Source organism: Entelurus aequoreus, linkage group LG03 (assembly GCF_033978785.1).
Source record: "Entelurus aequoreus isolate RoL-2023_Sb linkage group LG03, RoL_Eaeq_v1.1, whole genome shotgun sequence".
In the NCBI taxonomy this organism is placed as follows: Eukaryota; Metazoa; Chordata; class Actinopteri; order Syngnathiformes; family Syngnathidae; genus Entelurus; species Entelurus aequoreus.
In genome coordinates this window covers 81,934,590-81,962,137 of record NC_084733.1, presented here as the reverse complement: position 1 = coordinate 81,962,137, position 27,548 = coordinate 81,934,590, and the positions used below count along the sequence as shown (strand labels likewise).

Sequence of the window (27,548 nt, the reverse complement as noted above, 5' to 3'; positions counted from 1 at the left end):
ACCAATATTCTACACCACTAATACAACATTGAAACAACATGCTTTTTGACAACGTTAAATCAATGTCGGATTCTGACGTTGATTCAACTATTGAAATGTGGTCATTTTCCCAACCAATATTCTACAACACAAGTACAACATTGAAACAACATGCTTTTTGACATTTAATCAATGTCGGGTTCTGACGCTGATTCAAATATTGAAATTTGGTCATTTCCGAACCAATATTCTACAACACAATTACAACGTTGAAACAACAGGATTTTTGATAACGTTTAATCAATGTCAGGTTGTGACATTTATTTAACCAATGAAATTTGGTCATTACCCAAACAATATTCTACAACGCAAATACAACATTGAAACAACATGCTTTTTGACAACGTTAAATCAATGTCAAGTTGTGACGTTGATTTGACCATTGAAATATGGTCATTTCCCAAACAATATTCTACAACACAAATACAACGTTGAAACAACATGATTTCTGACAACGTTAAATCAATGTTAGTTTGTGACATTGATTTGACCATTGAAATTTGGTCATTTCCCAAACCACTATACAACGCAAGTACAACATTGAAACAACATGCTTTTTGACATTTAATCAATGTCAGGTTGTGACGTTGATTTTGACCATTGAAATATGGTCATTTCCCAAACAATATTCTACACCACAAATACAACATTGAAACAACATGCTTTTTGACAACGTTAAATCAATGTCGGATTCTGACGTTGATTCAACTATTGAAATTTGGTCATTTTCCCAACCAATATTCTACAACACAAGTACAACATTGAAACAACATGCTTTTTGACATTTAATCAATGTCGGGTTCTGACGTCGATTCAAATATTGAAATTTGGTCATTTCCGAACCAATATTCTACAACACAAATACAACGTTGAAACAACATGATTTTTGATAACGTTTAATCAATGTCAGGTTGTGACATATATTTAACCATTGAAATTTGGTCATTACCCAAACAATATTCTACAACGCAAATACAACATTGAAACAACATGCTTTTTGACAACGTTTATTTACTGTCAGGTTGTGACATTTATTTGACCATTGAAATTTGGTAATTTCCCAACCACTATACAACACAAGTACAACATTGAAAAAACATGCTTTTTGATGACGTTTATTCAATGTCAGGTTGTGACATTGATTTGACCTTTGAAATGAGGTCCTTTCCCAACCAATATACAACGCAAGTACAGTTTGTACAACGTTGAAACAACATGCTTTTTGACGTTTAATTAATGTCGAGTTCTGACGTTGATACAACTATTGAAATTTGGTCATTTCCAAACCAATATTGTACAACACAAAAACAACGTTGAAACAACATGCTTTTTGACAACGTTTAATCAATGTCAGGTTGTGACATTGATTTGACCTTTGAAATTTGGTCATTTCCCAACCAATATATATATATATATATATATATATATATATATATATATATATATATATATATATATATATATATATATATATATATATATATATATATATATATATATATATATATATATATATGTATATATATACACTACCGTTCAAAAGTTTGGGGTCACATTGAAATGTCCTTATTTTTGAAGGAAAAGCACTGTACTTTTCAATGAAGATAACTTTAAACTAGTCTTAACTTTAAAGAAATACACTCTATACATTGCTAATGTGGTAAATGACTATTCTAGCTGCAAATATCTGGTTTTTGGTGCAATATCTACATAGGTGTATAGAGGCCCATTTCCAGCAACTATCACTCCAGTGTTCTAATGGTACAATGTGTGTGCCCATTGGCTCAGAAGGCTAATCGATGATTAGAAAACCCTTGTGCAATCATGTTCACACATCTGAAAACAGTTTAGCTTGTTACAGAAGCTACAAAACTGACCTTCCTTTGAGCAGATTGAGTTTCTGGAGCATCACATTTGTGGGGTCAATTAAACGCTCAAAATGGCCAGAAAAAGAGAACTTTCATCTGAAACTCGACAGTCTATTCTTGTTCTTAGAAATGAAGGCTATTCCACAAAATTGTTTGGATGACCCCAAACTTTTGAACGGTAGTGTATATATATATATAAATACGCGTATGGTATACGTATGTATGCGCGTATATATATTTACATTTGGTAATTTCCCAACCAACATTCTACAACACAAATACAACGTCGAAACAACATGCTTTTTGACGACGTTTATTCAATGTCAGGTTGGGACGTTGATTTGACCATTGAAATTTGGTCATTTTCCCAACCAACAACGTGGATCCAACGTTGGACATCAACGTTGTCTCAATGTACAAATACAACTATTTTGCAACGTTTCGAAGTCAGTTTTAAAGGACATGTACGTATAATCAACGTTGCATTAATGTCTTAAGTTGTGCCTGCTGAGTCGCTAAGATTAGTGGTTTAAAAAAAATGGTTAGTGTCAGCACTAGTAGCATTAACAATTAACGGCAATGCAGTATTACTAGTTGTTGCTCCAAAGTGTTCACACCTACACTACCGTATTTTCCAGACTAATAAGCGCACCGCTAAATAAGTCACACCCACTAAATTTTAGGAGAAAAAATATGTTTCCAATATATTAGTCGCACCGGACTATAAGCCGCAGAAATATGATGTATAACATGCGCACAAACACACACACACCCACACACACACACAAACACACAAACACACACACACACACACACACACACATCATTTCTGAAGTATTTGTGTGCAGTGTGTGTCCAGACTATGGTTGAGGACAACACGTGTGCTGGAATGAGACAGCACACGTGTGTGTTGTTGTTGTTGTTGTTGTTGTGCAGCCAGCAGTGACGTGTGTGTTGTTGTGCAGCCCTTAGAGGCGGTGGGCGACTGGCGCAAGAACATTGAAGACAAAGCTGACAGGAAGAAGATGTTCGAGACTTCCTAAAAGAATTCACTCTTTTCATCGATCTTTTCATTAAATCTTGTTCCACTTTCACTTTTTCCTGTGTCCTCACTTCCTGTCCACGGCCTCCACCTCGCTACTCTTCACTTCCTGTCTGCTTCTTGCGTCATCACAATAACTCAGTTGTATTGTGTTTGTTTGCCTGCTGACACTTGGTTTCAAACGTCAGATAGTAAGCATTTATTGCAGGATAAAGTGTAGTGTTTCGTATCTCCAATGGTAAATAATTCATCACATGATAAAGTTTATTGTTTCATGTATCCAAGAGTAAAGCATTTATTGCATGATAAAGTCTAGTGTTTCATATCTCCAATAGCAAATACTTCATTACATGATCAAGTTTATTGTTTCATGTATCCAAGAGTAAAGCATGTATTGCATGATAAAGTGTAGTGTTTCATATCCCCAATGGTAAATAATTAATTACATGATCAACTTTAACGTTTCATGTATCCAACAGTAAAGCATGTATTACATGATTAAGTTTAATGTTTCATATCTCAAATAGTAAATCATTTATTACATGATAAAGTTTAATGTTTCAGGTATCCAACAGTAAGGCATTTATTGCATGATAAAGTGTAGTGTTTCATATCTCCAATAGCAAATACTTCATTACATGATAAAGTTTATTGTTTCATGTATCCAAGAGTAAAGCATTTATTGCATGATAAAGTGTAGTGTTTCATATCTCCAATAGCAAATACTTCATTACATGATAAAGTTTATTGTTTCATGTATCCAAGAGTAAAGCATTTATTGCATGCTAAAGTGTAGTGTTTCATATCCCCAATGGTAAATAATTAATTACATGATAAAGTTTAATGTTTCACGTATCCAACAGTAAAGCATTTATTACATGATAAAGTTTAATGTTTCATATCTCAAATAGTAAATCATTTATTACATGATAAAGTTGAATGTTTCATGTATGCAACAGTAAAGCATTGATTACATGATAAAGTTTAATGTTTCATGTATCCAATAGTAAAGCATTTATTGCATGATAAAGTCTAGTGTTTCATATCTCCAATAGCAAATAATTCATTAAATGATAAAGTTTATTGTTTCATGTGTCCAAGAGTAAAGCATTTATTGTATGATAAAGTGTAGTGTTTCATATCTCCAATAGCAAATACTTCATTACATGATAAAGTTTATTGTTTCATGTATCCAAGAGTAAAGCATTTATTGCATGATAAAGTGTAGTGTTTCATATCTCCAATAGCAAATACTTCATTACATGATAAAGTTTATTGTTTCATGTATCCAAGAGTAAAGCATTTATTGCATGCTAAAGTGTAGTGTTTCATATCCCCAATGGTAAATAATTAATTACATGATAAAGTTTAATGTTTCACGTATCCAACAGTAAAGCATTTATTACATGATAAAGTTTAATGTTTCATATCTCAAATAGTAAATCATTTATTACATGATAAAGTTGAATGTTTCATGTATGCAACAGTAAAGCATTGATTACATGATAAAGTTTAATGTTTCATGTATCCAATAGTAAAGCATTTATTGCATGATAAAGTCTAGTGTTTCATATCTCCAATAGCAAATAATTCATTAAATGATAAAGTTTATTGTTTCATGTGTCCAAGAGTAAAGCATTTATTGTATGATAAAGTGTAGTGTTTCATATCTCCAATAGCAAATACTTCATTACATGATAAAGTTTATTGTTTCATGTATCCAAGAGTAAAGCATTTATTGCATGATGAAGGGTAGTGTTTCATATCCCCAATGGTAAATAATGAATTACATGATAAAGTTTAATGTTTCACGTATCCAACAGTAAAGCATTTATTGCATGATAAAGTGTAGTGTTTTATATCTCCAATAGTAAATCATTTATTACATGATAAAGTTTAATGTTTAATATATATGAAACAGTTAAGCATTTATTACATGCTAAAGTTTAATGTTAAATATCTCCAATGGTAAATAATTAATTACATGGTAAAGTTTAATGTTTAATGTATCCAACAGTAAAGCATTTATTACATGATAAAGTTTAATGTTACATATCTCCAATGGTAAATAATTAATTACATGGTCAAGTTTAATGTTTCATGTATCCAACAGTAAAGCATTGATTACATGATAAAGAGTAGTGTTTCATATCTCCAATAGCAAATAATTAATTACATGATCAAGTTTAATGTTTCATGTATCCAAGAGTAAAGCATGAATTGCATGATAAAGTGTACTGTTTCATAACTCCAATAGCAAATAATTAGTTACATGATAAAGTTGAATGTTTCATGTATCCAAGAGTTAAGCATTTATTACATGATAAAGTTTAATGTTACATATCTCCAATGGTAAATAATTAATTACATGGTAAAGTTTAATGTTTCATGTATCCAAGAGTAAAGCATGAATTGCATGATAAAGTGTAGTGTTTCATATCTCCAATGGTAAATAATTCATTACATAATAAAGTGTAATGTTTCATATACCCGACAGTAAAGCATTTATTACATGATAAAGTTTAATGTTTCATATAGCCGACAGTAAAGCATTTATTACATGATAAAGTTTAATGTTTCATACATCCGACAGTAAAGCATGTATTACATGATGAAGTGTACTGTGTTGTATACAGTATATCAGTGAACATTTATTACATGATAAGGTTGAATGTTCTAAATATCAAATAGTAAAAGATGAAATGATAACGTGTAATGTTTTATCTATCAAATCGTGAACATTTATGACACGCTTGTGTCCAAATGTTTCCTATATTAATCATTAAACCATTTATTACATCAGTGTAAATAGTACATTATTATTACATTGTGTACCTAATGTTAAGTCCCTTGTTGTTGTTTTTTATATCTGTGGTTCTTTCGAAAGGATGATCACGTCATCTGTTAGTTTGTTTAGAATAATAATAAAATCAACAACAATAATAATAACAATAATTATAATAATGATTTAAAAAACTACTACTACTAATAATAATAATACAAACGCAACAGTGAATGTTATTGCCAAGTTCCACCGCATGAGGTCACTGTTGGGTATCCTGTGCGCTGCATAGTAACTCGCGTCATCCTTTTATTTTATTTTTTGTTTGTATTCATTTATTTTTCGTTTTATTTCATATGATTTCTTGAAATCATTTCATGTTCTTGTTTGATTTGGATTTTTTAAAATTTTTTCTCACTTTTTGTTTTTCAAACTTTTTTTTAATTCGTTTGTTTTTTCATGCTCTTATTCTCATTTTAGTATTATTGCAACCATGACGTCATAACTACTACAAAAATCTTACATTTGTATTCATTTGTGGTGATTAGAATATGTTTATTTGATTGGACTTTTCCGAAAAAAGAATGAAAAACCTTTTAGTATTTTCCAAAATAAAACTATGTAGTCCTTTTTTGAAGATCAAGTTGATGACCTCACGCCATTCAAACGCAAGGTAATATTTGTTTTATTTCTATTTTGTGACGTTTCTCTTGTCATAATGTTTGTATTTTCTATTATTACTGAATGTTAACAGTTTCTAATTGTGATCATCTTGGACATGAATGTATTGCATTGTTGTTGTCATTTATTCTGTGGCATTCATTGCACTCTTTTTGTTGTTTCAGAGGCTGTCAAATGGAACAAAAAGGTGAATATTTCTGTGAGTATGTCATGTTTTTCCTGACTTCCATGCTAATGCTAATGCTAATGATGGTCAACAAGCATCACTTCTATTTCAAAGATGGAAGTAGAAATGTCCAAATCTATAGAATTGAATGTTAAGTAACAATAGATGCTACAAGCTAAGCAAACAGTCTAAATCAAAAGAATCGATGCTACATGCTAAGCTAACAGTCTAAATCAATAAACTAGATGCTACATGCTAAGCTAACGGTCTAAATCAATAAACTAGATGCTACATGCTAAGCTAACAGTCTAAATCAAAAGAATCGATGCTCCAAGTTAAGCTGACAGTCTAAATCAAAAGAATCGATGCTACCTGCTAAGCTAACAGTCTAAATCAATAGAATAGATGCTACATGCTAAGCTAACAGTCTAAATCAAAAGAATCGATGCTACCTGCTAAGCTAACAGTCTAAATCAATAGAATAGATACTACATGCTAAGCTAACAGTCTAAATCGATAGAATCGATGCTGCATGTTAAGTTGACAGTCTAAATCAATAGAATAGATGCTACATGCTAAGCTAACAGTCTAAATCAATAAAATAGATGCTACATGCTAAGTTAACAGTCTAAATTAATAGAATAGATGCTACATGCTAAGCTGACAGTCTAAATCAATAGAATAGATGCTACATGCTAAGCTAACAGTATAAATCAATAGAATAGATGCTACATGCTAAGCTAACAGTCTAAATCAATAGAATAGATGCTACAATGCTAAGCTAACAGTCTAAATCAATAGAATAGATGCTACATGCTAAGCTACCAGTCTATATCAATAGAATATAAGCTTCATGCTAAGCTAACAATCTAAATCAATAGAATTGATGCTACATGTTAAGCTAACAGTATAAATCAATCAAATAGATGCTACATGCTAAGCTAACAGTATAAATCAATCAAATAGATGCTATATACTGAACTAACAACCCAAATCAATAGAATTGATACTACATGCTAAGCTAACAGTCTAAATTAATAGAATAGATGCTACATGCTAAGCTAACAGTCTAAATAGAATCGATGCTACATGCTAAGCTTAGCTACCGGTCTAAATCAATAGACTAGATGCTACATGCTAAGCTAACAGTCTAAAGCAATAGAATAGATGTTACATGCTAAGCTAACAATCTAAATCAAAAGAATCGATGCTACATGCTAAGGTATCAGTCTAAATCAATAGAATAGATGCTACATGCTAAGCTAACAGTATAAATCAATCAAATAGATGCTACATGCTAAGCTAACAGTCAATAGAATAGATGCTAAATGCTTAGCTAACAGTTCACATCAAAAGAATAGATGCTACGTGTTAAGCTAACAGTATAAATCAATCAAATAGATGCTACATGCTAAGCTAACAGTCTAAAGCAATAGAATAGATGTTACATGCTAAGCTAACAATCTAAATCGAAAGAATCGATGCTACATGCTAAGGTATCAGTCTAAATCAATAGAATAGATGCTACATGCTAAGCTAACAGTATAAATCAATCAAATAGATGCTACATGCTAAGCTAACAGTCAATAGAATAGATGCTAAATGCTTAGCTAACAGTTCACATCAATAGAATAGATGCTACGTGCTAAGCTAACAGTCAAGAGAATAGATGCTAAATGCTTAGCTAACAGTTCACATCAATAGAATAGATGCTACATGCTAAGCTAACAGTATAAATCAATCAAATAGATGCTACATGCTAAGCTAACAGTCAAGAGAATAGATGCTAAATGCTTAGCTAACAGTTCACATCAATAGAATAGATGCTACATGCTAAGCTAACAGTATAAATCAATCAAATAGATGCTACATGCTAAGCTAACAGTCAAGAGAATAGATGCTAAATGCTTAGCTAACAGTTCACATCAATAGAATAGATGCTACGTGCTAAGCTAACGAGCCAGGTCAGGTACAAGTACAAGAAGAAGAAGAAGCACAAAGCTCCAACTTCTTGTCTTCTCATGCCAGCTAAAAATAAATGTTCCATGTTGTATTCTCGTGTCCTGTCCTCCAGGAAGGGACGAGAGACCTCGTGCCCCCCCCCCCTCCCGTTGTGACCTATGACCTTTCACACTGACTCCATTGAAGTGGGGTCAGGAGATGCAAGTATTCCAGGCGTGAACGCCATCGTGGCCTCAAAGATGACGTTTGGAGGCGCGGCCAAGGTGGACCAACAAGGACGTATAAATCCCCCCGCAGACACTTCACTGTGTCCTTCACGCTCATCATCTTCATCATCGACATCATCGTCGTCGACATCATCATCGTCGACATCGTCCTTTGCAGGTCAGACTTTTATTTGAATAGCAATCATATTTCTATCATCTTCTGAAACGTTTAGACCAGGGGTGTCCAAACTTTTTCCGCTGAGGGCCGCACACGGAAATATTTAAGCATGCGGGGGCCATTTTGATATTTTTCATTTTCAAACCATAACAAAATTAATTTTATTTTTTTTAACCTTTAGGGCTCCCGGGGACCATAAAGGGTCTCAGTCATTAAAACGTTAAAAATAAGTCGAATTATTTTTTTTAAAAAAATTATTTAATGCTTACAGTAAATCTCTATATCAACTTCAGGTTGATAAAAAGTAAAAAAAAAAAAAAAAAAAAAGCCTTTTCTGTCAAAGACCACTTTGTTTTTTTTTATAGCAAAACTGGAAATATGCAGTATTTAGTAATTAGAGCTCTAAAAGATCAATAATGCAGGACACCATTGATTTGAATTCTTTAATGTTTTTGAGAAATCAGTGAAAATATTAATAAAATCCCACTAAATATGTTTGGGATCCAAAAGGTCCCCCACTCATAAAGTGATACATTTTTATTAGTTTTTTTTTTACTTTCGAACTATTATTTTGTTTGTTTTTATGCTCTTTTGTCAAAGAAATCTTTGATGTTTTTATATGGCAACCACAAAATAAATGCAATATTTTTTCCACATAAAACATTTTAAAGTGACATTTTCGAAGTAATTGGAGCCTTGAATAGGTCAATAATTCATTATAATATAGATTTTTTGTCTTTTTTTTTTGAGCAATGGCAAAAAAAAGAAAAATAAAGAAAGACAAAAGAAAAAAAAACAGCCTGCATGGTAGCTTTGTGTCAACATTGCAACTTTTTCTCGTTAGATTTCACCTCATTTCACTTTTTTAAATGTTTTTTTTAATTTTTGCAATACTATTAATTTTGCAATTTTTGCAGAATGTGTGGCGGGCCGGTAAACAATTAGTTGCGGGCCGCAAATGGCCCCCGGGCCGCACTTTGGACACCCCTGGTTTAGACTGTGCTTTAGTTTGGGGACATTTACCGTATTTTCCGGAGTATAAGGCGCACCGGCCGAAAATGCATAATAAAGAAGGAAAAAAACATATATACGTCGCACTGGAGTATAAGTCGCATTTTTGGGGGACATTTATTTGATAAAAGCCAACACCAAGAATAGACATTTGAAAGGCAATTTAAAATAAATAAAGAATAGTGAACAACAGGCTGAATAAGTGTACGTTATATGAGGCATAAATAACCAACTGAGAACATGCCTGGTATGTTAATGTAACATATTATGGTAAGAGTCATTCAAATAACTATAACATATAAAACATGCTATACGTTTACCAAACAATCTGTCACTCCTAATCGCTAAATCCCATGAAATCTTATACGTCTAGTCTCTTACGTGAATGAGCTAAATAATATTATTTGATATTTTACGGTAATGTGTTAATAATTTCACACATAAGTCGCTCCTGAGTATAAGTCGCACCCCCGGCCAAACTATGAAAAAAACTACGACTTATAGTCCGAAAAATACGGTACACACTCCACTGAAGTGGACCTTTTAGGGGACGCTACTAAGTATTGAAGTGGACATTTTAGGGGACACTACTTAGTTTGGAAGTGGACATTTTAGGTGACACTGATTAGTATTTAAGTGGATATTTTAGAGCAGTGGTCCCCAACCACCGGTACCGGTCCGTGGATCGATTGGTACCGGGCCGCACAAGAAATGTAAAAATTTTTTATAAAATAATAATTTATTTTTAATTTTATTTTTTTATTAAATCAACATAAAAAAAACACAAGATACACTTACAATTAGTGCACCAACCCAAAAAAACTCCCTCAAAGGGTTGTTTCTTTCTGTTATTAATATTTCAGGTTCCTACATTATATATCAATATAGATCAATACAGTCTGCAAGGGATACAGTCCGTAAGCACACACACACACACACACACACACACACACACACACACACACACACACACACACACACACACACACCCCGGTCCGTGGGACAAATTTTCAAGCGTTGACCGGTCCGCAGTTACAAAAAGGTTGGGGACCACTGTTTTAGAGGACACTACTAAGTATTGAAGTGTACATTTTAGGGGACACTACTTAGTATGGAAGTGGACATTTTAGAGGACACTACTAAGTATTGAAGTGTACATTTTAGGGGACACTACTTAGTATGGAAGTGGACATTTTAGAGGACACTACTAAGTATTGAAGTGTACATTTTAGGGGACACTACTTAGTATGGAAGTGGACATTTTAGGGGACACTACTAAGTATTGAAGTGTACATTTTAGGGGACACTACTTAGTATGGAAGTGGACATTTTAGAGGACACTACTAAGTATTGAAGTGTACATTTTAGGGGACACTACTTAGTATTGAAGTGGACATTTTAGGGGACACTACTTAGTATTGAAGTGGACATTTCAGGTAACACTGCTTAGTATTGAAGTGGACATTTTAGGTGACACTACTTAGTATGGAAGTGTACATTTTATGAGGAACTAGTTAGTATTGAAGTGGACATTTTAGGGTACACTACTTAGTATTGAAATGGACATTTTAGGGGACACTACTTAGTATTGAAGTGGACATTTTAGGGGACACTACTAAGTATTGAAGTGGACATTTTAGAGGACACTACTAAGTATTGAAGTGGACATTTTAGGGGACACTACTTAGTATTGAAGTGGACATTTTAGGGGACACTACTAAGTATTGAAGTGGACATTTTAGGGGACACTACTTAGTATTGAAGTGGACATTTCAGGTAACACTGCTTAGTATTGAAGTGGACATTTTAGGTGACACTACTTAGTATGGAATTGTACATTTTATGAGGAACTAGTTAGTATTGAAGTGGACATTTTAGGGTACACTACTTAGTATTGAAATGGACATTTTAGGGGACACTACTTAGTATTGAAGTGGACATTTTAGGGGACACTACTAAGTATTGAAGTGGACATTTTAGGGGACACTACTAAGTATTGAAGTGGACATTTTAGGGGACACTACTTAGTATTGAAGTGGACATTTCAGGTAACACTGCTTAGTATTGAAGTGGACATTTTAGGTGACACTACTTAGTATGGAATTGTACATTTTATGAGGAACTAGTTAGTATTGAAGTGGACATTTTAGGGTACACTACTTAGTATTGAAATGGACATTTTAGGGGACACTACTTAGTATTGAAGTGGACATTTTAGGGGACACTACTAAGTATTGAAGTGGACATTTTAGGGGACACTACTAAGTATTGAAGTGGACATTTTAGGGGACACTACTTAGTATTGAAGTGGACATTTCAGGTAACACTGCTTAGTATTGAAGTGGACATTTTAGGTGACACTACTTAGTATGGAAGTGTACATTTTATGAGGAACTAGTTAGTATTGAAGTGGACATTTTAGGGGACACTACTTAGTATTGAAGTGGACATTTTAGGGGACACTACTAAGTATTGAAGTGGACATTTTAGGGGACACTACTAAGTATTGAAGTGGACATTTTAGGGGACACTACTTAGTATTGAAGTGGACATTTCAGGTAACACTGCTTAGTATTGAAGTGGACATTTTAGGTGACACTACTTAGTATGGAATTGTACATTTTATGAGGAACTAGTTAGTATTGAAGTGGACATTTTAGGGTACACTACTTAGTATTGAAATGGACATTTTAGGGGACACTACTTAGTATTGAAGTGGACATTTTAGGGGACACTACTAAGTATTGAAGTGGACATTTTAGGGGACACTACTAAGTATTGAAGTGGACATTTTAGGGGACACTACTTAGTATTGAAGTGGACATTTCAGGTAACACTGCTTAGTATTGAAGTGGACATTTTAGGTGACACTACTTAGTATGGAAGTGTACATTTTATGAGGAACTAGTTAGTATTGAAGTGGACATTTTAGGGGACACTACTTAGTATTGAAGTGGACATTTTAGGTGACACTGCTTAGTATTGAAGTGGACATTTTAGGTGACACTACTTAGTATGGAAGTGTACATTTTATGAGGAACTAGTTAGTATTGAAGTGGACATTTTAGGGTACACTACTTAGTATTGAAATGGACATTTTAGGGGACACTACTTAGTATTGAAGTGGACATTTTAGGGGACACTACTAAGTATTGAAGTGGACATTTTAGAGGACACTACTAAGTATTGAAGTGGACATTTTAGGGGACACTACTTAGTATTGAAGTGGACATTTTAGGGGACACTACTAAGTATTGAAGTGGACATTTTAGGGGACACTACTTAGTATTGAAGTGGACATTTCAGGTAACACTGCTTAGTATTGAAGTGGACATTTTAGGTGACACTACTTAGTATGGAATTGTACATTTTATGAGGAACTAGTTAGTATTGAAGTGGACATTTTAGGGTACACTACTTAGTATTGAAATGGACATTTTAGGGGACACTACTTAGTATTGAAGTGGACATTTTAGGGGACACTACTAAGTATTGAAGTGGACATTTTAGGGGACACTACTAAGTATTGAAGTGGACATTTTAGGGGACACTACTTAGTATTGAAGTGGACATTTCAGGTAACACTGCTTAGTATTGAAGTGGACATTTTAGGTGACACTACTTAGTATGGAATTGTACATTTTATGAGGAACTAGTTAGTATTGAAGTGGACATTTTAGGGTACACTACTTAGTATTGAAATGGACATTTTAGGGGACACTACTTAGTATTGAAGTGGACATTTTAGGGGACACTACTAAGTATTGAAGTGGACATTTTAGGGGACACTACTAAGTATTGAAGTGGACATTTTAGGGGACACTACTTAGTATTGAAGTGGACATTTCAGGTAACACTGCTTAGTATTGAAGTGGACATTTTAGGTGACACTACTTAGTATGGAAGTGTACATTTTATGAGGAACTAGTTAGTATTGAAGTGGACATTTTAGGGGACACTACTTAGTATTGAAGTGGACATTTTAGGGGACACTACTAAGTATTGAAGTGGACATTTTAGGGGACACTACTAAGTATTGAAGTGGACATTTTAGGGGACACTACTTAGTATTGAAGTGGACATTTCAGGTAACACTGCTTAGTATTGAAGTGGACATTTTAGGTGACACTACTTAGTATGGAATTGTACATTTTATGAGGAACTAGTTAGTATTGAAGTGGACATTTTAGGGTACACTACTTAGTATTGAAATGGACATTTTAGGGGACACTACTTAGTATTGAAGTGGACATTTTAGGGGACACTACTAAGTATTGAAGTGGACATTTTAGGGGACACTACTAAGTATTGAAGTGGACATTTTAGGGGACACTACTTAGTATTGAAGTGGACATTTCAGGTAACACTGCTTAGTATTGAAGTGGACATTTTAGGTGACACTACTTAGTATGGAAGTGTACATTTTATGAGGAACTAGTTAGTATTGAAGTGGACATTTTAGGGGACACTACTTAGTATTGAAGTGGACATTTTAGGTGACACTACTTAGTATGGAAGTGGACATTTTATGAGGAACTAGTTAGTATTGAAGTGGACATTTTAGGGGACACTACTTAGTATTGAAGTGGACATTTTAGGTGACACTACTTAGTATGGAAGTGTACATTTTAGGGTACACTACTTAGTATTGAAGTGGACATTTTAGGGGACACTACTTAGTGTGGAAGTGGACATTTTAGGGGACACCTAATCAACAATTTCAGACCTAATCAACAATTTAGATCTAATCGACCATTTAGACCTAATCAACAAGTCAAACCTACTCATCAGCGCCTCTGCTGGTTGAAAGAAGTAGTGCAGGGCCAGCAGTGAGTGTGTGATTGATCATGTCCTACAGTACCAATCAATATGATTGATTGTTCACAGGCCCTACCAGAAGACAACATGTCCGAGTAAGTCAGCAAAAACCTTTTCACCATTTTTTGTTATTCGAATCATTTATTCGAATCATTTATTTTGTCATCAACGTGAAGGGCAAAGAAAATGGGGTCGAGTCGCCGGCATCACATGAAGGTAAGAAAAACAAGTTGTTGTTGTAATTGTAGTTATGGATCAGAAGTTATTGAGCATGACAACTAGTTATAGATCATGACAACTATAGATCAATACAAGAAGGTATTGATTATTAAATATTGTCTTTGTGCAGAGTTTGATGCTGCAGATCGCCGCCAGCTGGTTGGAGCAGGAAGCCGTCGCCATGGTCGCCACCAAGAAAGCTCACATGGCGGAGAAGTGCCCCGCCCCCGACCTTGGCGGGGACCAGGCTTCTCTGATGGTACGTGTGTTTGAGAAGGTGACTTCCTGTCTGAGAAGGTGACTTCCTGTCTGCCGCGTGCAGGACGTCTGCAAGAAGCTGCAGCACATCATCGAGAAGATGGACGAGGAGCGCTACGACACCGAGTTCAAAGTGTCTAAGGCGGACAAGGAGGTAGTGGACACGCCCACCTGACGTTCACCCCGTGACGCCATGACCATGATCCGCCCTCTCAGATCCAGGACTTGAAGATGAAGGTGGTGGAGCTGGCGGGCGTCAAGAAGCCCGCCCTGAAGAAGGTGCGCATGTCGGCCGACTCCATGCTGCAGGCGCTGCTGGGCTCCAAGCACAAGGTCACCATGGACCTCAGGTCCAACCTCAAGCAGGTCAAGAAGGAGGTCAAGGAGGAGGTGAGTCGTCATGGCGTCATGTCAGCTGACCACGTCACATGACCCCCCCCTCTCTGTTGTGTGCGTGTGTCACGCAGGCGGTGGAGGCCGTGGGCGACTGGCGTAAGAACGTGGAGGATAAAGCCGACAGGAAGAAGATGTTTGAGACTTCCTGAAGAAGTTTCCTCATGTTCCTCACGTGTTCCTCTGATTGGCAGATGTGGTTCACTTGCCTCGGTTCAAAGTGCAATGCTCACAATAAAGCAGCAGGTGTCAGCAGAGAGCCTTCCTCCACTCTTTTGTACCACAGTTACTTCACCTGCAGTAATCTGAGTACTTCTCTTGCAGTAATCTGATTACTACATCCCCAGCAGCCGGTGAGTCACTCTTACTTTCACTTCCATCACCCGAATATTAGTACTACTATATACATCATGTCGTGTACATGCCAAATGCAAATGTACTGTGCTATGTAGCACAAATACAACAATACTATGTTATGTAGTACGAATACAAAAAATATGTAAAACAAATAGAAAATACTATGTTATGTAGTACAAATAGAAACATACTAAAATGTGTAGTACAAATGCAATACAATGTTATGTAGTTCAAATTCAAAATTATATTTTATGTAGTACAAAAAGAAAAATACTATGTTATGTAGTACAAGTAGAAAATACTATGTTATGGTATACAAATACAAAAAATACAATGTTATGTATAACAAATAGAAAAATACAATGTTATGTAGTACAAATAGAAACATACTCCGATGTGTAGTAGAAATGCAATACTATGTTAAGTAGTACAAATTCAAAATGATATCTTATGTAGTACAAATAGAAAAATACTATATTATGTAGTACAAATAAAAAATAACAATAATAGTAATGAACACAATAACAATAATTATATCAATAGCAAACAACATCACTAATAATAAACACAATAATAATAATAAAAAGCACAATAACAATAATAAACACAACAATAATAATAATAAACAATAATAATGTTGATAATAAACACAATAATTTTAGTATTAATAAAAAACACAATAATAATAATAAACACAATAACAATTATATTAATAATAATAATAAACAATATTATTAATTAACACAATAATAATAATAATAAACACAACAATAATAATAATATTAATAATAAACCCAATAATAATAATAATAATAAACCCAATAGTAAGAATAATAATAATAAACAATAATAATAACAATATTAATAATAAACACAATAATAATAATACTGATAAACACAATAATAATAATATTACTAATAAACACAACATTAATAGTAAACACAATAATAATAATATTAATAATAAACACAATAATACTAATATTAATAATAAACACAATAATAATAATACTGATAAACACAATAATACTAATATTACTAATACACAACAATAATAATAATAAACAGAATAATAATAATATTAATTATAAACAATAATAATAATAATAGTAAACACAATAATAATATTAATAATAAACACAATAATAATAATACTGATAAACACAATAATAATAATATTACTAATAAACACAACAATATTAATCATAAACACAATAATAATATTATTAATAATAAACACAATAGTAATAATAACACTGATAAACACAATAATAATAATAATATTACAAATAAACAGCAATAATAATAATAATAAACATAATAATAATAACATTAATAATAAACACAATAATACTAATAGACACAATAATAATAATATTTATAATAAACACAATAATACGAATAATAATAATAAACATAATAATCATATTAATAATAAACACAATAATAATAATACTATTTAACACAATAATACTAATAATAATAAACACAATAATACTAATATTAATAATAAACACAATAATAATGACAATAATAATAAACAATAATAATAATAAACACAATAATATTAAATATTAATAATAAACACAATTATAATATTACTAATAAAAAACACAATGTTTTCAGTCATGGTACACAGAAATTATATGAAGGTGATTGAAACACAAAAATACATCAAAAAGGTGAACAATGAACAAGTTACGTAATCAATAATTATGAAAGATTGTTTTGAGTTATTGTAAAGTTGTTCCATGTGACCCCAGGTGACATCATGCCAGGGGGCGGAGTAACGACACCTCCTCAGATGATCTTGAATAGGAAGACTTTTGTCCGAGTTGGCTGCAGGACATGACATCATCACGCTAGCACGGTGGGCGGAGTCTGAGTGGGTGCGCAAACACCTCTGGAGGTCAGGGGTCAAGGTGAGTCATGGCGAAGCCTCCGTCCGGTCGACGACCACTTCCTGCCCCGTCGTGGTCACATGGTGTCGGCGGCGCCCATTGGTCCAGAGCGTGCCCGCGCGACCATAAAGAGCGTGTGACGTGCGTGCTGAGCGTGCGCTTCTGCGACTATAAACGGGCTTTATTCGGCGTCTCCATCATCATCCTCCGCTTCGTCACGCTCGCCAGGACACGCTTTCATCGCCAGGTGAGAGCTTTACTTCTACAGCCCTGACCTTTGACCCCTCAGGTGAGCTCGTCCATTGTTTCTACTTCCTGTTTTCATCCTGTTACGCTCCTAACGACTTTATGCTAACGAGCGCCAATATCTTTTTAAGAACGACACCACTTAGTGTGTGTGTGTGTGTGTGTGTGTGTGTGTGTAAGTGTGTGTGTGCGTGAACAAGTGTGTGCGTGACCGTGACCGAGACCGTGACCTTCGCTGCACGCCAAAACTTTTATTGTCCCTAATTCTCGAGATGGCGATCAGGTATCACGGCATCTGTTGCAGGCCACGCCCCCCCGGGTGTTAACGACATGGCCTCGGCGTGCTCGACGCCACATTTGCCCCCGGCTGCCATGGCGACGGCCTTTGCACGCTGGGGCGCAGAATTAGACGCTTTTGTGGGTGAAGGTGCTGGTGAAAGGGGGGGGGGGGGACTTCCTGTGGGATCCGGCCCTTGTTGACGTCTTTCTTTTTTTCCCCGGCAGACGCTGAACGACACCCGCAGCCAGCATGACTGAGTGAGTTTACTTTCACTTTCACTTTCTCACATGGAAGATATTCTGGAAATGTTTTCATCTCTAGTTCAAAAGTTATTAGTCCTTGATAATCATGTGGAGTGCATGAGAAAGTTTATTGTCCAACACAACCAATGTTGTAACAGCTGTGAGGAGCACAAACAGCTACTGCCATCTTGTGGTGTATATAAATATATATATATATATATATATATATATTCACTTCAGGGGGCGTAAGAGGCAATTTTATAATAGCGTATATCTTTACAGATGCCGATAAATAAATAAATACTAAATTCTGGGGGGGCGTGAATTTTTTTTTTACTTCAGGGGGCGTGAGAGGCAATAGCATATATCTTAACACATACAGATGAATAAGTAAATACTCACTTGGGGGGGGGGGTATATGTATATATATTCATTTCAGGGGGCGTGAGAGGCAATTGTGTAATAACGTATATCCGTAAAATAAATAAATACTCACTTCTGGGGGGGGGGCATGAAAAAATATATATAAATAGATATTCACTTCAGTGGGCGTGCGAGGCAATAGCATATATCTTGACACATACAGATGAACAAATAAATACTCCCTTTGAGGGGGGCGTGAAAAAAATAAAAAAAAATAAAAATAAAAAAATATATATATATATATATATATATATATAAATCACTTTGGGGGGCGTGAGAGGCAAAACTGTAATAGCGTATATCTTGTTGTCAGATGCCGATAAGTAAATAAATACTCACTTCTGGGGGGGGCGTGGAAAAAAAAAGTGTATATATATATATATATATATATATATATATATATATATATATATATATATATATATATATATATATATATATATATATATATATATATATATATATATATATATATATATATATATATGCTTATATATATAAATATATATTCACTTCAAGGGCCGTGAGAGGCAATAGCTTATATCTTGACACATACAGATGAATAAATAAATGCTCACTTCGGGGGGGCGTGAAAAAAATAAAATAAAATATTCACTTCAGGGGGCGTGAGAGGCAAAAGTGTCATAGTGTATATATTGACAGATGCTGATAAGTAAATAAATCCTCACTTCTGGGGGGGGCGTGAAAAACTATATATATATATATATATATATATATATATATATATATATATAAATTTTAAAAATAAAAATAAACATATATATATATGTATATATATATATATATATATATATATATATATATATATATATATATATATATATATATATATATATATATATATATATATATATATATATACTGTATATATATATACTGTATATATATATATATATTTATAAATATTAACTTCAGGGGGCGTGAGAGGCAATAGTGTAAAAGCGTATACATGCAGATAAATAAATAAATATTTGTTTTAGGGGCGTGTGAGCGACAATAGCGTAATAGCATATATATTGACACATACAGATAAAGAAATAAATGTTCATTGTAGGGGGGGCGTGAAAATAATCAGTCCCCAAGAAAAATATAACTGTGAGCAAGTTCCAAACAGCCCCTTTTATGCAGTGCTTCTTAAATAGTGTGACGGGCCCCCCTTGGCTGGGGGGTCACTTTGAGGGGTTGGGGGGGTAAGGGGGCGTGAGAGGCAATAGCGTAAAAGCATCTTTCGTGTTAGTAAAAAAGTAGTTTGACACATACAAATAATAACGTAAACATTAACTTCAGAGAGGGGTGTATAAAAAAACCCTGGGGGGGGCGAGGTATAAAAAAGAGAACCCCTGAGCTAAGCTATCCTGATTTTGTGTTGTTTTTTAAATTTAAAAAAGTTGTTCTTTTTTGGGAGGGGGATAAAACTAACACAGAGTTGGAGCTCCATGTTTTGTATTAGACCTGCTCTGCTAGGCTAATGCTAACCATGACTTCCTGTCTCAGGGTAAAGAAGATGACGTCCGGCCGACGACACCATCTGAAGGTGAGCGGACGCCAAACATGATTACTTCTCCACGACTTCAATGTCATGAAGGAATAATGCCCCCCCCTTCCCCTCCCCCACAGAGTGTGATGCTCCAGTTCGCCGCCACCTGCATAGAGCAGGAGAGCAAGGACCTGCTGGTGGCCAAGGAGGCCTACATGGCCGAGAACTGCCCCGCCCCCAACCTCAGTGGAGACATGGCCAGCCTGCTGGTGAGGACACTTAGCCACATGCTAACCTGATAAACATGCTAAGCCAGTGCTTTTTCATCATTTTTTGTCATGCCCCCCCTTGGCAGCACCTTATCATATACATATGTAAACTTATGTATACTTGTGTATTGTTATCTCACGCCCCCCCTGACTCCTTATCATAAACTTATGTATACTTGTGTATTGTTATCTCACGCCCCCCCTGACTCCTTATCATAAACTTATTTATACTTGTGTATTGTTATCTCATGCCCCTCTGACACCTTATCTTATAACTTATACTTATGTATACTTGTGTATTGTTTTGTCACGCCCCTCTCCCCTGACACCTTATTATATACTTATGTATACTTGTGTATTGTTTTCTCACCCCCCGACACCTTATCATATACGTATGTATACCTGTGTATCGTTTTCTCACGCCCCCTCCCCTGACACCTTATCATAAACTTATGTATAAGTGTGTATTGTTTTCTCACACCTCCTGACACCTTATCTTATACTTACGTATACTTGTGTATTGTTTTCTCACCTCCCGACATCTTATCATATACTTACGTATACTTGTGTATTGTTTTCTCACTCCCCCCTGACACCTTATCATATACTTATGTATACTTGTGTATTGTTTTCTGAGGCCCCCTGGCCCTTTATCATATACTTGTGTATTGTTTTCTCACGCCCCCTGACACCTTATTATATATTTATGTATACTTGTGTATTGTTTTCTCACGCCCCCATCACCTTATCATATACTTACTGTATGTATACTTGTGTATTGTTTTCTCACGCCCCCCGACACCTTATCATATACTTATGTATACGTGTGTATTGTTTTTTCACGCCCCTCTGACACCTTATCATATACTTATGTATATTTGTGTATTGTTTTCTCACGCCATTCTGACACCTTATCTTATAACTTATACTTATGTATACTTGTGTATTGTTTTCTCACGCCTCCTGACACCTTATCACATACTTATGTATACTTGTGTATTGTTTTCTCACGCCATTCTGACACCTTATCTTATAACTTATACTTATGTGTACTTGTGTATTGTTTTCTCACGCCCCTGACACCTTATCATATACTTACGTATACTTGTGTATTGTTTTCTCACCTCCCGACATCTTATCATATACTTACGTGTACTTGTGTATTGTTTTCTCACGCCCGAGAACTTTTCGTATACTTATATATACTTGTGTATTGTTTTCTCATGCCCCCTGACACCTTACCATATACTTATATATACTTGTGTATTGTTTTCTCATGCCCCCCTGACACCTTACCATATACTTATGTATACTTGTGTATTGTTTTCTCACGCCCCCTGACTCCTTATCATATATTTATGTATACTTGTGTATTGTTTTCTCACGCCCCTCACACCTTATTATATACTTATGTATACTTGTGTATTGTTTCTTCACGCCCCCCTCCCCTGACACCTTATCATATACGCATGTATACTTGTGTATAGTTTTCTCATGCCCCCGTCACCTTATCATATACTTACTGTATGTATACTTGTGTATTGTTTTCTCACGCCCCCCAACACCTTATCATATACTTATGTATATGTGTGTATTGTTTTCTCACGCCCCTCTGACACCTTATCTTATAATTTATACTTATGTATACTTGTGTATTGTTTCCTCACGCCCCCCCTGACACCTTATCATATACGTATGTATACTTGTGTACTGTTTTCTCACGCCCCCATCACCTTATCATATACTTATGTGTACTTGTGTATTGTTTTCTCACGCCCCCCATCACCTTATCATATACCTATGTGTACTTGTGTATTTTTTTCTCACACCCCCCCTTACACCTTATCATCTACTTATGTATACTTGTGTATTGTTTACTTACGTATACTTGGTCATATATCCTAGTTGAAACTATTGATTAATTGGAGCAGTGCTGCCACCTAGCTGGAGGCTCGTGTATCGTTTAAAAAAAAAAGAGGTAATACTGGGAGTTCTTGCTTCTCACGCCCCCCTATTTGAGTGCTATACATATATATATATATATATATATATATATATATATATATATATATATATATATATATATATATATATATATATATATATATATATATATATATATATATATATATATATATATATATGTACTGTGCTAAGCAGTGTTAGCATGCTGATAGTTGACTTTTTTAATTGATCGGCTGATGAGCTGCCGAGCCCGTTACCAAATTAGGAGGTGTTGAAATCCTTATGTAAAATCGCTAATGCTAACAGTAGCATGTCTATGACAAATCCAATGTGAATTAGCATCAAGCTAGCAGGTTTTGGAAAAGTAGCCACCCTAACGCGCATACAACATGCATGTTTGTTTACGTGTTTGCCCGCAGGAAATCTGCAAGAAGATCTACTCGGCCATCGACAAGATCGACGACGCCAGATACGACGTTGAGGGCAAAGTGCAGAAATCGGAAATCGAGGTGACGTTGGAGCAGAACTCTTCTCCGCCTGTACTTTTGACTCTCCTCGCGCTTGCAGTGAGACGTCTTTTTGTGGCGGCGTGAGCAGATCCAGGACCTGAGGCTGAAGGTGGTGGAGCTGGTGGGCGTCAAGAAGCCGGCGCTGAAGAAGGTGCGCATGTCGGCCGACGCCATGCTGCAGGCGCTGCTGGGCGGCAAGCACAAGACCACCATCGACCTGCGCTCCAACCTCAAGCAGGTCAAGAAGGAAGTCAAAGAGGAGGTGAGTCACTTTCAAATATATGCTCATGAGCTGTTAGAATACAGCAGGGGTGTCCAAAGTGCAGCCGGGGGCCATTTGGGGCACGCACATATTTTTTTAACGGCACATTCTACAAATAATAATATATATATAATACATATATATATATATATATAATATTTTTTTTTTTTTTTTAAATACAAAAAAAGAGCAAAAAGGTGAAATGTTGACTTAATAACACAAAACTGCCATGCAGGCTGTTTGTTCTTTAACTGTGTAATAATGCATCAAAACCAATGTTTTTGTCAATTATCTCCAATTACTTCACATGAAATATTACACTTCAAATTCTAGAAACTTAAGCGTTGAATTAAAAGGATTGCATATATTGTGTTTTTGACATATAAAAATTAGTTTTTGGGGGGTTTTTTGACAAAAAACAAACATAAAAAAATTTAAAAAAACTTTTTATAGAAGGATAGATCTGAAGTTGGTCTAGAGACTGACGCGTTGAAAGTAAAAAAAAAAGAAAATGTATGACTTATTTTTACCACTTTTATGAGTGGGACCCTTTTGGATCCTGGAGGATTTTAGTAGGATTTTTAACTTGTCATTGCTCAAAAAAATTATAATTAATTAAAATTAATGTTGTTATGAATTATTGACCTATTTTAAATATCCCACTTAGAATTGTTTTTGCATATGTTGGTGTTTTTGCCCTAAAAAACAGGGTTTTTTTATTTAAAAAGGGCATAAAACATTAAAAAAAACAAAAACAAATTTTAATTATATATATATATATATATATATATATATATATATATATATATATATATATATATATATATATATATATATATATATATATATATACACACACACATAGGCTGAACGTTGATTTAGAGATTTTAGCATTAATAATGACATTTAAAAAAAAAAAAAAATTCTGACTTATTTTGAACATTTTTATTACTGAGACCCTTATGGATCCCCGGCACCAAACTTAAGGGGAGAACTAAAAAAATAAAAATAATTTTTTTTTAATGGTTTTGAAAAAGAAAAATATCAAAATGGCCACCGCATGCTTTGATTTTCCAGTATGCAGCCCTCAGTGGAAAAAGTTTGGACACCCCTTTTGTAGAAGAAACTTTGGGCAGCGCACGATTCCTTTACGATTCTTGGGGTGACGATTTGACTCAGAATCGATTCTCGATTAACAGGAATCTCCTAATCTATTATTGCTCTATAATTTAAATACATATTCTACATCCAGGTTACAAAAGCTCCTCTTGGCTGTTGACGGCAGTAAAACAATTTTAAACATTTTATTTCATTTTTATTTACAAAAATAACATAATTCAAATCTAGTTTGAAAATGAAGCAACTCCAACTTAAGTCCAATTTTACAATATTTCGGATGTAAACGTACAAAGCAATTAAGGAGACCTACAAATATAATAAATACCCAAAACCAAAACATTATTAATAATAATAATAATAACATTAATATTAGTTTTTTTTAATTCAAAAATGTATTATTTTTTTTAAAAATGCATAAAAAGAAAAAAAAAATGTTTTAATAGATTTGATAAAATTATGACTCAATTTAGAATCGAAATAAATAAAAATGACCGATTTGGATGTGAATCCATTTTGTTGAGCACCCTAAAAGATACTTTTGTGTTAGCAAGGCTAAGCTAAAGCTGCACAAGGAAGTAACTAATTTGAGTATTTTACAGTAAAAAAAAAAAAGTAGCAGCTTAATCACCAGAATTTTACTGTAAAATAACAGTGCTATTTATTCTATATTTTATGTTTTTGCGTAAAGTTATTGGTTGTAAACGTTGAAATTCTAGCAACTGAGCTGCCAGTTATTCTACTGATTTTTTTTGTTTTTTACATTGGATTGTAAAGAGAAAAATCTAGCCACCCAAGTATTACCATTAAAATAAAAGTGGTACAGTTTTTTTTAATTTACAGTAATAAAGACTTTTTACTGTAAAATCTAGATCTTTTTATTTTTTTATTTTTTTTAAATTTCCCTGTAAAAATAAAACATAAATCAGTAGATTGTAAATAAAAAATTTTTAAAAAATACAGCACAATCTACTGATTTATGTTTTATTTTTACAGTCCACTGTAAAAAAAATAAAATAATAAAAAAAAATCTGGATTTTACAGTAAAAAGTCTGTGGTTTCCCTTTTTTTTAGTATTATATTTATTAATAAGTAATATATTTGTATTTGTATGGATCGGGTTGGAGTTGCGAGATTATTTTTTATTAAATTCATTAACATTCTGTGATTTTTGTAAATAAAAGAAATAAAAAAAATACATCACAAAAATCACAGAATGTTAATGAATTTTAATAAAAATAATCTCGCAACTCCAACCCAATCCATACGAATACAAATATATTACTTATTAATAAATATAATACTAAAAAAAAGGGAAACCACACATTTATGAAAGCAACAGTAACAATAATGATAACATCAGCAATAATTTAAAAAATATATATTTTTAATTTAAAAAAAAAAAAACGCCTGAATTTTACTGTATAAATAATTAATAAGTCTTTTAATTTAAAGTAAAAACACAGCAAATTTTCCGTTAAAATTCTTGCAACTGAATGCTTTTTTGTGCTGAGTCAGCGTTCAACGGCTTGATTTTGACGTGTGTCATAATATTTACTCAATAATCCCAACATAAAATATTACCACGCTTGACTTTCATCGTTTTCAAAGTAGAAATAAATCAACGTGCCGGCAAATGATTCCGAACTAACAAAGGTCTTAACTCATTCTCTTTCTATGCCACATCAATGTGGAATGCGCTCCCAACAGGTATAAAAGAAAGGGCATCTCTATCCTCCTTCAAAACCGCTATAAAAGTTCACCTCCAGGCAGCTACAACCCTAAACTAACACCCTCCCCGGATTGCTAATAATCAAATGTAAACAATCAAATGCAGATTCTTTTTCTTATGCCTTCTGATCTCTCTCTCTCTCTCTCTCTCTCTCTCTCTCTCTCTCTCTCTCTCTCTCTCTCTCTCTCTCTCTCTCTCTCTATGTCCACTACTTGATGTCCATATCCCCCCCCCCCCCCACCCCACCCCCCCTCCACACTCCTGATTGTAAATAATGTAAATAATTCAATGTGATTATCTTGTGTGATGACTGTATTATGATGATAGTATATATGATAGTATATATCTGTATCATGAATCAATTTAAGTGGACCCCGACTTAAACAAGTTGAAAAACTTATTCGGGTGTTACCATTTAGTGGTCAATTGTACGGAATATGTACTTCACTGTGCAACCTACTAATAAAAGTCTCAATCAATCAAAAAACGTTTGACTTCCAAGATGGCCGAACCACAGTAGACTATAGTTACAGCCACAGCAGAAATGATGGCATGCTGCCCCCTGCTGGCTTGGAGGCCTCAGTCACGCGAATATTCCTTGATAATATTTCATACTGTGGTTCAGAACACGGAGGCGGGCGATTGGCGTAAGAACATCGAGGACAAAGCGGACAGGAAGAAGATGTTTGAGACTTCCTGAACGGCGAAAGACGAGCAGGCCTGCCTCATTTCACCTTTGACCCGATTAGTCATGTCCAAACTTTTCATCTCTCTAGAAATAAACACATTCACTAATTTTATCCCCACTTTTACTCCCTTGAAAAAGATGAGAGTGATGATCAAAATAACAAATAGTGAGTTCCAGTTGCATGGACAAAGGAGAGGTCAGTGATAATTGGGCTCAATGGCTCCCCCTGCTGGAGCATTAGCACTAGCACACCTCCATTTGACGTCTAAAAAGACTATTTCTTCCATTTCCATGGATGATATTGTACTTTTGTACATTTGAAACTAAAATAAACACATGATTCCACATAAATTAAATAAAAACAAAGTAGTATACTTGAACTAAATAAAAATAAAACCATTAGTTCCCATTAATTAAATTAAAACAAATTAGTCTAC

The 27,548-nt window shown here is 34.2% G+C and overlaps 3 protein-coding genes across 5 annotated transcripts in view; all 3 read left to right on the top strand.

Moving 5' to 3' along the window:
* Positions 1 to 3,057, top strand: part of LOC133645819 (troponin I, fast skeletal muscle-like) — a 25,913-nt gene extending 22,856 nt beyond the window's left edge. The window contains exon 8 of one of the 2 annotated variants that reach the window (XM_062040710.1): positions 2,873 to 3,057. In XM_062040710.1, the coding sequence (XP_061896694.1) occupies positions 2,873 to 2,950 (78 nt within the window). In that variant the 3' untranslated portion in view covers positions 2,951 to 3,057. The remainder of the gene's footprint in view (positions 1 to 2,872) is intronic. The other variant, XM_062040707.1, reaches the window with a different exon arrangement.
* A 2,815-nt stretch (positions 3,058 to 5,872) lies between these two features.
* On the top strand, positions 5,873 to 15,816 carry LOC133645818 (troponin I, fast skeletal muscle-like). Its single transcript, XM_062040706.1, has 9 exons — positions 5,873 to 6,404; positions 6,577 to 6,611; positions 8,653 to 8,924; positions 14,823 to 14,848; positions 14,930 to 14,969; positions 15,103 to 15,231; positions 15,295 to 15,384; positions 15,447 to 15,620; positions 15,698 to 15,816. The coding sequence occupies exons 4-9, from the start codon at positions 14,841 to 14,843 to the stop codon at positions 15,773 to 15,775; spliced, it is 519 nt and encodes a 172-aa protein (XP_061896690.1). The 5' UTR covers positions 5,873 to 6,404; positions 6,577 to 6,611; positions 8,653 to 8,924; positions 14,823 to 14,840; the 3' UTR covers positions 15,776 to 15,816.
* A 2,524-nt stretch (positions 15,817 to 18,340) lies between these two features.
* Positions 18,341 to 27,164, top strand: LOC133645817 (troponin I, fast skeletal muscle-like). Of its 2 annotated transcripts, XM_062040705.1 has the most exons (6): positions 18,341 to 18,664; positions 20,588 to 20,627; positions 20,711 to 20,839; positions 23,224 to 23,313; positions 23,402 to 23,575; positions 27,049 to 27,164. In XM_062040705.1, the coding sequence occupies exons 1-6, from the start codon at positions 18,657 to 18,659 to the stop codon at positions 27,121 to 27,123; spliced, it is 516 nt and encodes a 171-aa protein (XP_061896689.1). In that variant the 5' UTR covers positions 18,341 to 18,656; the 3' UTR covers positions 27,124 to 27,164. The 2 variants fall into 2 exon arrangements, with proteins under 2 accessions (XP_061896689.1, XP_061896688.1); XM_062040704.1 differs by lacking the exon at positions 18,341 to 18,664 and having other exon boundaries at positions 20,570 to 20,627.
* Positions 27,165 to 27,548: the final 384 nt, after the last annotated feature.